At 38.3% G+C, this 11,034-nt stretch overlaps 1 protein-coding gene across 1 annotated transcript; it reads left to right on the top strand.

Annotated features, from left to right (window-relative positions):
- The first annotated feature begins 4,503 nt into the window (after positions 1 to 4,503).
- On the top strand, positions 4,504 to 6,578 carry LOC121416544. Its single transcript, XM_041610037.1, has 2 exons — positions 4,504 to 4,858; positions 5,861 to 6,578. The coding sequence occupies exons 1-2, from the start codon at positions 4,590 to 4,592 to the stop codon at positions 6,141 to 6,143; spliced, it is 552 nt and encodes a 183-aa protein (XP_041465971.1). The 5' UTR covers positions 4,504 to 4,589; the 3' UTR covers positions 6,144 to 6,578.
- The last annotated feature ends 4,456 nt before the right edge of the window (positions 6,579 to 11,034 follow it).

Raw genomic sequence — 11,034 nt, 5'->3', positions numbered from 1 at the left:
AATAAACTTTTCTGCTTTAATGGGGAGATTTTTATTTTAGGTAATTCCGTGTATAATATGCAATGGATGCTGGGAAGAGTTTAATTTGTAAGGGTGTAAAGTTTTACTTAGAAAAAAAGATTGATAAAAATGATGGGCGCTTAATGTGTCTTTCTTATGAATGCTGAGATATTACTGATGTCCAAAGTCTGGGGATAATTGGGGTTGGCAAGAACCGTTTTATAGAAAAAAGTATTTGTAAAAAAAATATGAATGATGCCTCGTTGGAGGGAAGGAAGAAAAAAGGAAAAGGCGGATAGAAAAAAAAGACAGACAGACAGGAAGGAAGGAAGGAAGAAAGAAAAAAAGAAAAAAAGAAAGAAAGAAAGAAAGAAAGAAAGAAAGGAAGGAAGGAAGAAAGAAAGAAGGAAGGAAAAGAAAGAGAGATCAGAAGGAAAGAAAGAAAGAAAGAGAGAAACTAAGGAAAGAAAGAAAGAGAGAAAAAAGGAAAGAAAGAGAGAAAGAAAGAAATAAGGGGGAAAAGAAAGTGAAGAAAATATAAAAAACAAAGTCTGAAAATATGAGACAGATACTGCAGTGATGGAGGGAGAGAGAATTGGGTACACACACCCTCACACACAGGGAGAAAAAGAGAAAGGGTGACACACATACACACAACCAGGAAGAGAAAAAGAGCGAGGGGACACACACACACAGGGAGAGAAAAGAGTCAGGGAACACACACACACAGGCGCGTACGCAAGGGGGGGGGTTCGGGGGTTCAAACCCCCCCCCCCCCCTTTTCGTTTCGTTTCCTTTTTTTTTTTTTTTTTTTTTTGCTTGTCTCCCCAGAGGTCAGTCTGGTCAAGGAGTTATCGGGCAAGAGCCTGATAACTCCTTGGTCTGGTTACGGACAGTTCTCCTACCCAATGACAGCAATAATGAACAGAATCTCATGTTTCCGACGAAAAACACAGAAAAAATTTCCGCTCGCTTCGCTCGCTCCATTTTATTATATCTTTTATTTCCGCATGTCGCCGACATGATCACGGTATCGCCATTAACAAGGCCATACATGATTATCATGATGTATACTTATGAATACAAGTGAACCAAGACAAAGACATACGTTTTCTTACAAAATATGTTTTACCAATATGAAAACCAAAATGACGGAAAACGCTAAAATGTCGGTTAGCTCGCTCCGCTCGTTCGTAATAATTTATGAAATTCCATAAGTATCTAGTCTCCTGTTCAAGGCCGTATTATGAGTGTTACGAATAGAAGGACATTTAGCATCGACTAATACTTGATTTACTCTATTGACAAGAAAATCGCGAAAATTTCGGCTCGCTCACTCCGCTCGCTCGTAATCATTTATGAAATTTCTTAAGTTTCTAGTCTCTTGATCAAGGCCATATCATGAGACTTACGAGCAGAAGGACATGTATCATCAACTAATATGTAATCATTACCAACAAGCTATTGAGAAGAATTGTATGTTTTGACGGAAAAACGCAAACATTTCGGCTCGCTTGCTCCGCTCGCTCGTAATTATTCATGACATTTCTCAAGTTTCTAGTGTTCTGATCAAGGCCATATCCAGGCGCGTAGCCAGGGGGGCGGTCGCCCCCCCAAAAAAACGTCCCCAAAAAGAAAAAAAGAAGGGAAAAAAGGAGAGGAGAAAAGGAAAAGGGAAGGAAGGAAAGGGAAGAAAGGTAGCTTTGTGTTTTTTCTATTTATTCTTTATTTTTTCTCAAAAGAGAAACTCCTTCACTCTTCTTGCTTTAAATTCATATATGAATTTTGCTTCCGCGCTGCGCGCGGTTAAATGACAATATTGAAGTTCTCCATTGTTCCCCCACCTTTTCTCTAACCCTGTTTTTCCACCTCAGCTATGTGCTTCTTGCCAGTTAAAGTTAAAATTGTATACATTAGGGCATGAATTTGAGTAAGGTTAGGCCGAAGTAAATGTATGAAGTTATCTTTTTTTTTCAATTGATCGCGCAACTTCTGGTCTGGTCGGCTTTGAGCGGGTAAAATCTTTATATCAGTTTCTGCCGTCACCTCCATAAAGTCAGCTTCTCCCGCTTTTCAGCTCATTACTATAAACAACCATAATTTGGGGGCAAACAGGTTCCTAATGTAAAAAGAGGAAGGTATGGAATTCGTGTCGTATTAAATAAAAAAGTACAATATTTTTTTATCAAATTGTATTAAACTTCAGGTCATTTCCCTGTATACATTCATCTCCTGTCCTGTTTGCGCCCTCAGTTTGAAATTTTGAATGACACTTAAGTTTCTTTATATTTAAAATGAAGCGCTTCAGGATAAGTCAAAAAAAATAATCATCCTTTATTATATAGATAGATAATTTCAATAAATCACAGAAGTTTCAACTTTATGCGCACTATTTTCCTTGTAATGAAGTTCAATAATCTTAGAAAATCAATTGAATTAGAGACGATTGGGTATTAGAGATATCTACATTTGATGAAACGTCCGCCCTTTGAAATTTCAGAGTTTCATTGCTCATCGCGGGGAGGAATATCTTCCTCTACCAATCTTCTCCTCTGTTTTGCGAGTTAAAAATATGCACTGATGCTAAATTGTTTGTAATCAAATCTGATCTTTCCAAAGAAAGTTTCAATATATCTTTGAGAATACCCTTTTCTCGGGACCCTTTTTATGGCAAGAAAAATTGATAAATCACTTTAGCTTCCGCGCTTCGCGCGGAGTTATTATCATTTTAATTTCCTCCATTGTATACCTCTTTTGTGCGTTTACAATCACTTTTGAAAACAAGGTTCAAAATCGCAATATAGTCAACCGAATTGGAGATACTAGAGACAAGAGAAACGGCTCCTTTTCATTTTAATTTATGAAACACTAAAAGCTTCGCGCTTCGCGCGGGAGGGGGAAATTCCCCTCCCTGCACCCACCCCCTAGGGAGCGCGCTTCGCGCGCTCTGTAAGTGTTGGCACGCTTCGCGTGCATTTACCGCCCCCTCCAAAATGAAATCCTGGCTACGCGGTTGGCCATATCATGAGTGCTACGATCCGAAGGACATGTATGATGTAGCATCGACTATGATACCAACAAACTATTGACAAAATGGTTATGTTTTCAACGCAAAACGAGAACATTTCTGCTCGCTCGCGGGTCATGACCGCACTGTTACATACCCATCCCCACTTAAATGTTATTGTCTTATTTGCAGCGCTGAAAAAAAAGAAAAAAAATCATCACCTCCCCCCCCCCCGCTCATCACTTTTTAGAGACTGGGCGGGAGATTAAAAAAAAATCAGCTCGAACCCCCCCCCCCCTTTCAAAAATCCTGCGTACGCGCCTGCACACACACATAGGAGAGAGGACGAGAGAGTACAAAAGAGAAACAAGTTCAGTCGATATAACATTTTTCATAATAACCAATGTTATTAATCATAACTTTTAATCAAATGCGCGCAGCTGACACTGCTTATACGGAAAGTTACCAATAACCTTTTTAAAACAGTATCGTGGCATCAACAGGTGTGCTTATTTCTTTCAATCAGATACTTCACATTTATTAAAATCCACCCACCTCATTTTAACTAGTGATATGAACCGAAATTATGTATAAATGGCAGAAATTTCTCAAATTTCTTCCATTGTTGAGCCTCGAGCGAGCGGTCCATAAGTTCTGCAGAGACGGTTGGACTTACTGAGCCTACTTTGTTCCTCCGCTGATCGGTAAGTTAAGAATTCTCACATGTTCGCCGAAAATTCATTTTATTTCATTTCAATTTTATTTCTTCTATAAGATAAAAAAAAACATACATACAAAATCTATGACAATGCAAACTGTACAGGAGACATATGGGGTGTATTGTTTGTATAAAAGGGCCTATAAGGACTAACAGATAAATTTAACTTGCATGAAAGTAATGACAATAATAATACAGTCGGAAATGAGTGATTTTATATCGCTTTATTTAGACATAAAGACTCAGAGGCCATATATAATAAAAGATTTACATGGTAATTTCCAAACAAAATTGATAGAGAAAGTAATAAAGGTTCTGTTTCATAAATACTTGTTATAGTAACAAATACACAATTTCTATATTCAAATTAGTGCAAGAACTTATGCAGAATTTGAATTAGTTATATTTTTACAGAGAACTTAGATACATTTATACGCAATGAGGGTAACGAACACTTCTGCATTATTTTTAAATGTTTGAAAGTTACTTTTTTGTTGTTGTGTTTATAATGTTGATCAAATGTCATAACTTTGCTATTCCTTGTCTGATTTGGATACTGAAAATTGCCCTGTTCGGTTTACTTCTTTACTTGATCTATATATATCATAATTTTTTTCAACCTCGGGCCTGTTGCATAAAACTTTTTACCTGAGAAAACTCTGGTAAAAACTGAAAACTATGGTTAGTCTGATTTCTGCCATTGACTTTAACACAGGGCAAAAACTCCGGTAAAACAACCCGAGTTTTCTCAGGTAAAAAGTTTTATGCAACGGGACCCTGGGGTACCCCTTTAATCACACCAGTCGACCATCTCACTTTCTCAGATACCCTATTGCCAAAAGGAAATCTCCATCTCTCGCCATCATGAAGACAGCTGTTCACCAGATGCTCCTCATCACGCTGTGTCTCGGCGGCGTGTTCGTCGTCGCTGCCGACAACGAGCCCGTCCATTGCTTAGAGGAGTGGTTCACGCTCCACGCCGACATCGGTAAATGCTTGTATTACTCGAACTACCAGCGGAGTTGGTATTCGGCTCGGTGGTACTGCGCCCACGGACATACCTACCTCCCCGGGACTCGGCTCTTCTATCCGGCTGATGATCTAGAATTCAACGTAACTCGTCAACTGATGATGTAAGTCGCGCCTATTACTTATTTCATAGTCTACATCATTGCCATCATCATCGTAATCATAATCACCAACACCACCACCGCCATCATCGTCTAACATAAAAATCATCATCACTATTTTTATCATCGTCATCATCATCATCATAATCATCATCACCGTCATCATCATCATAATCATCATCATCATAATCATCATCATAATCTTCATCATTATCATAATCATCATCATAATCATCATCATCACCGTCATCTCCATCATCATCATTATCACCATCATCATCAACACCATCATCATCATCATCATAATCATCATCATCACCATCATCATAATCATCATCATCATCACCATCATCATCATCAGCTGCAACATACTACCATCATTATCATCGCCACCACCATTGTCCTCCTCCTCATCATCAAACACCACCACCACCATCATTATCATCATTCTTTTAAAACTCTTGTCATATTTGAGCTGTCGTCTTTTTCTAGATATGCTTCCGGAATAACTTCCGAGGTTCAAATTCCACCGCGGCACTACAATCAGTCCTACCACCATAACCGCCATACAATGCTATTCGCCTCACTGACAGCCCCCCCCCCCAAAAAAAAATAAAAAAAATGCCACTTTACCAGTAACAGTACATAATATTTATCGAATACCGCTGTCTGAAAGACCCCAGTAGACTAGTCTTAATTATTTATAATTATCATGACAGTGACGAAATCGGACAATGATCCAAAGGCGTGGCATGATGACAGCCACGCCCATTTATTTAAAGGAGAAGATGGTGGGTTGATTAGCTCCCGTGGATCGGTGGCCCCTAATATTAGTGATCAATGTTTCCTATAGCAGGCTGGAGTTGCTGGGTCAACAGAGTTGTCGCCGTGGTATTTTACAAGACTTCCCTTTTTTTCAAATGAATTACGCGGGTTGCAAGATCTAAATGTATGTTTCTTTCTCCCTTTTGTTCCTCCATTTTTCACTTCGTGAAACCATATCAGTGACAACGACGATTCAAAGGCGTGGCTTGGGGTCTGCAAAATATCTAATGGTAACTTCGTGACATCCGACGGACAAGACTACACCAACATCTGGACCGGTACGTACGGGCTAACCGACTCGGAAAACCCAACCGGATTTCTCGAAATGCGCAGCTGGTCCCCGGCTTTCCGGTACAGATACCAATACTGGCGGACGAGGCGTTACATCTGCGAGAGGGATGCATGTCGAATTGACTGCGATCGCCTTTGTGCGCTCATAGAGGCATTCGAAGATCTACTCTAGAAATGCTAAAACCATGAAAAGTGATCATTCCTTTGAATACCTATGACTATCCGTTATTCATCCCCTTTTCTAGTTATGTATTTAGCATCTCAATAAAATAACATTATCATAATTTGTGTAACCTGAAGGGATAGGCTTGCTTAATGAAGACAGAGTTGCATGTATTTTTGTCGGAGTGGTAGGCGGCGAATTGAGTCGGCAGATTTTGTGGGCGTTAGACCGTGGCTTATTGGGTGGGGGGGTTCTAGTTGCATTTTTGAAATAGGTAAATGTGATTGACAGATTTTAACACACTATTTATGAAATGATTCATATTTTACCCTTGTCCCTTCAGGCCTGCCCTTTCCTATATATTTCTCCCCCTGAAGCCTGTTGCATAAAACTTTTTACCTGAGAAAACTCTGGTGAAAACTAAGGTCAGTCTGATTTCCGCCATTGACTTTAGCACAGGGCAAAAACTCCGGTAAAAACAACCCGAGTTTTCTCAGGTAAAAAGTTTTATGCAACGGGCCCCTGGTCTTGGATCTTTTATGATCATTATCATTATTATTTGTGATGGGGGGGGGGGGCAGTTTCCGAAGCCGCCCCATCGATCTGTGCGTCAGCGTATAGAAGGGTTGTACTTTTACATTGTCTTTTCATATACTTAGATGGTTGTTTGTCAGTTCCAAAGTTGAAGGAAATTGGGTGATGTTAATGCATCTAAACTTGATGGAAAAGTAATTCCATACCGCTACTTCATATTCTGCAAACTCTGTTGCTTCACATACAAACACATTCAACATCTCTATTCATTAATCCTAATAATGATGCAGATCAAAAAAATTATTAATTTATGTTTTTCATTTCTGTTACCCCCCCCCCAAAAAAAGAAAAATGCGGCCACTAGTGGAATTTGCGTTTAGGGGCGAAATCAACCCCATTTTAAATATTTCTTTTGCTAAAAAGTCAACCTTTTTAGGAGCCGTTTACTTCGCATATGAGGCCACTTTTTGAAAATTTATAAACCCATTATTCGATTATTCTTTAATGTATTTTCGCCAAGCAAAATCTGGGGAGCCTTTCACCAACGTTTTCTTCTGAGAAGTTGTCTGATCTGGCAACTTTCCTTGATTTTAATTAGCGGAGTACTTTTGCTTTGGTAATTGTCAGATAAAAAACAATTTTTTTTTGTTTGGGGGGGCGAAATGTCCGACAAGTCCTTTTATGAAACGCTCCCCAGTTATACAGGCTTCCTCTTGATATACTAATTTACTGTAGCATTAACTTTTTCAGTTTGAAATTATCTCTTCCAGTCAAGACTCAAGGTCCATAGGTGTTCAAATTAAAATAAACTCTTATGGGGCAATGTAAGAAAATATTTTTGCAATCAATTCAGGGGTGTGAGTGGTCACAAATAAAAAGATCTGGGGAGTGTTTCATCAACATTTTCATCCGACAAGTTGTCAGATCTGACATCTTTCTCTGACGTTGATTGGCTGAGAGGTACTGTTACTATGGTAACTGTCGGACAAAACGGGACTTGTCGGATAAAACGTCCGACAAGTCCTTTCATGCAACGCCCCCCTGAAAAAAGCTGAAGAGTATTGAAAAAGTCTGAAATAGAAAGAGCTCCCATACTTTTTGTATAAAGGAAAGCCAAATAGAAGCTGAAATTCAGCTGAAAATCAAAACAAAAATCTGAAATCAGATAAAAATCTGAACTCTCACACCCCTGTCAATTGCAAATTTCATTTACAAATTCACAAGTGATAGACCAAGGTCCTGTCTTACAAAGAGTTACAATTGATCCGATCAATCTCAGGTATATGGAAATCCATCAGTGTCATAATTTTTCTTTAGGAAATTTACTCATTGTCCTATGAAAACATAAAGAAGCATACCGAATTGTCAAGAAAACAGTGAATGTATGAATATACATAATTTCCAGAAAATATTTTAAACAAACATGTAATTTTACACGTTGATGTTGCTGGCTTTCCATAGTTGTGATTGCTAGGATCAATCGGAACTCTTTGTAAGATGGAGCCCAAGTCTAACAAGCAATTAAATTTATACTTGTTGATGCAAGATGCACACCTGGGGCCCGTTGCAGAAAGAGTTGCGTTTAAACGCGAGTCAAAAAAATCAATCGCAGGTCCCAAATGCCCGCTGTTGATTGGTTGAAAATCAAGTTGCGCATGATTTTTAGAGTTGCGATTGATTGCAACTTTTTCTGCAACGGGTACCAGTAATGATAAATCTATTGCAAATTTGCAATCAATGAAGACTTGTGATTGAATTTCTCACCTAATATTGACTTGCAATCGTTTGCGAGTTCCTTGCAACGCCCTATTAGATTGATTTAATCATTATAGTAAGTTCGCCCCTACAATGTGATTCGGAATTAGGACCTATTAAATATGTGATCCCTTTATCATGATTCAAATTCATCTCTTTTGTATTTTTTGTTATTTCATTAAGTGCATACCTTATTATCATTGAATGAATTTTTGTTGATTCATTGCTTGGTTGACTGAAAAGATGGTTGGTGAATTCTGTTTGCACACGAAGGTTGATTGCATGGTAGATTAATTGGCTGATTTAAATTGTTCGTCAGTTGTTTAGTTTGTTGGATGAATGGTTTGTTGGTTGCTAGTTGTTTCGTTTGTTGGTTGGTTTGGTGTCCGGGGGGCAGTCAAATATATTGCTGTACACATGCGTGACCAAAAACATATTTAAAGGGGTGTTTTTCAGTTTTAGAAGCGGGCCACGTGTAAACTCGTTAAAGGGGAAGTTTACCCTGAAGAAGACTTTGTTGTAAAAATAGCAGAAAAAATAGTAAAAAATATTGGTAAAGGTTTGAGGAAAATCTGTTAAAGAGTAAGAAAGTTATCAGAGTTCAAAGTTTTGGATTTGTGACGTCATAAACGAGCAGCTTCCCCATGTGTTATGTAATATAAAACGCATGAATTTCAAATTTCATGTGGTTGCTGATGACTTGATTTTGTTTTCTATTCATGATCAGGTGTGAAATTATTTTTCAATTGATATACAAAAGGTAAAGTAAAAATCATTTTCAATTTTCTTAGAAAATGACATTTCATTGATTTTTTACCATTCACTATGTAGGAATGCTGCTCGGATATGACGTCACAAATCAATTAATTGAAATTCTAATAACTTTTCAATTATTTGATGAATTTTTCTAAAACTTTCGGCAATATTTTTCATTATTTTTTCTGCTATTTTTACAATAAACTTTTTGTCAGGGTGAACTTCCCTTTAAGGGTATAAAAAACACTGATCTTCAAAAAAAAGAGGTGGTTGTGATAGTGGTCAATCGCTGGGTCAAACGTACTTAGGGTATGTTTTTTTTCAAAGCTTTTATTTTTAAGAATATCCAAACTTAATAATAATAACAATAATAGGCATTTATATAGCGCCATCTATCTAGAAATATTCTATTCAGAGGCACGTTGTTATTATTACACCGGCTTTAGATCGAGCTGCCTTTCAGCGCTCATGCATTCAAGGAATTAATCCTGCTGGGTACCCATTCACCTCACCTGGGTCGAGTGCAGCACAATGTGGATAAATTTCTTGCTGAAGGAAATTACGCCATGGCTGGGATTTGAACCCATGAACCTCTGTTTCAAAGTCAGAAGACTTATCCACTAGGCCACAACGCTCCACAAACTTGTTTAGGGTATGTTTTAATTTCCCCCAAGCTTTTTCCCTCGGGTCATATTCTGGCGACAACTTGTCTTTGGGCTAAAAATGTGTAAAAAAAGCCCATGAAAAACTTTTCTGGTGGTATTTTTGCACACAGAGAAAACTCGTTTAGGGGGGTGTTTGGAAATGGTTTGGTCACGCATGTGTACAGCAGTACATTTGACTGCCCCCCCCCTACACCTTTACTACACCTGGGTGGAGAGTGGCATATGTAGATAAATGTCTTGCCAAAGGACGTAAGGGCCGAGGTAGGATTTGAACACGGACCTTGTGATTTAAAGTCCGGAGACTGAGCCACAACACCAATGCCAAACCCCACCCCCCCCCCCTTTCCACTCTGGAGCCACCCACGCAACATTAATGAAAAGCAACAGTTCATTCATTACTACAATATGGTATTTATTTTGTTTGTATATATATAATATTCCATTAAACACTAACATAAACTTTTATTTACATTTAATGCCACTAAATACAATACAATATATAATAAATTACAACTACAAATATACCCTCTAGTTTGATAATGATAACGATATGAGATGTAAAAATGAAATCAATCATACATTCAAAATAGTAGGCTTTCAGCTTCAGGATTGTTCTTATCATTTTCTAATTTGCAAAATTAAAAATTGATCCAGAATCGGTCCATCTTATCTACATGTGACTATATGTGGTGTTAAACGGCTAATAATAATAATAATAGGCATTTATATTGCGCCATCTATCTCGAAATATTCTATTCCGAGGCCATTGTTATCATTATTACCCCGACTTTCGCTCGAGCTGCCTCTCAGCGTTCATGCATTCAAGGAATTAATCCTGCCGAGTACCCATTCACCTCACCTGGGTCGAGTGCAGCACAAAGTGGATAAATTTCTTGCTGAAGGAAATTACGCGATGGCTGGGATTCGAACCCACGACCTTCTGTTTCAAAGTCAGAAGACTTACCCACTGGGCCACAACGCTCCACATAACCCGATTTCCATTCAAAATAATAATTATTACTTCTAAGATGCAAGGAGAGATGTTAGGGTCGGCATTAGGTTTCAGGTTCAGAATCATGCGATTAGAATTTAAAGCTTGGGTTTAAGTTTCGCTTAATGTGTCCATTTTGCAGTAGTAAATGTCATGAAACCATTAGACCAGAGTCCCATAACACAAAGGTTAGCGATTA

The sequence above is a fragment of the Lytechinus variegatus genome, chromosome 6, assembly GCF_018143015.1.
Source record: "Lytechinus variegatus isolate NC3 chromosome 6, Lvar_3.0, whole genome shotgun sequence".
Lineage (NCBI taxonomy): Eukaryota > Metazoa > Echinodermata > Echinoidea > Temnopleuroida > Toxopneustidae > Lytechinus > Lytechinus variegatus.
Note: the sequence above shows the minus strand (reverse complement) of the source record. Positions and strands in the feature narration are given on the sequence as shown.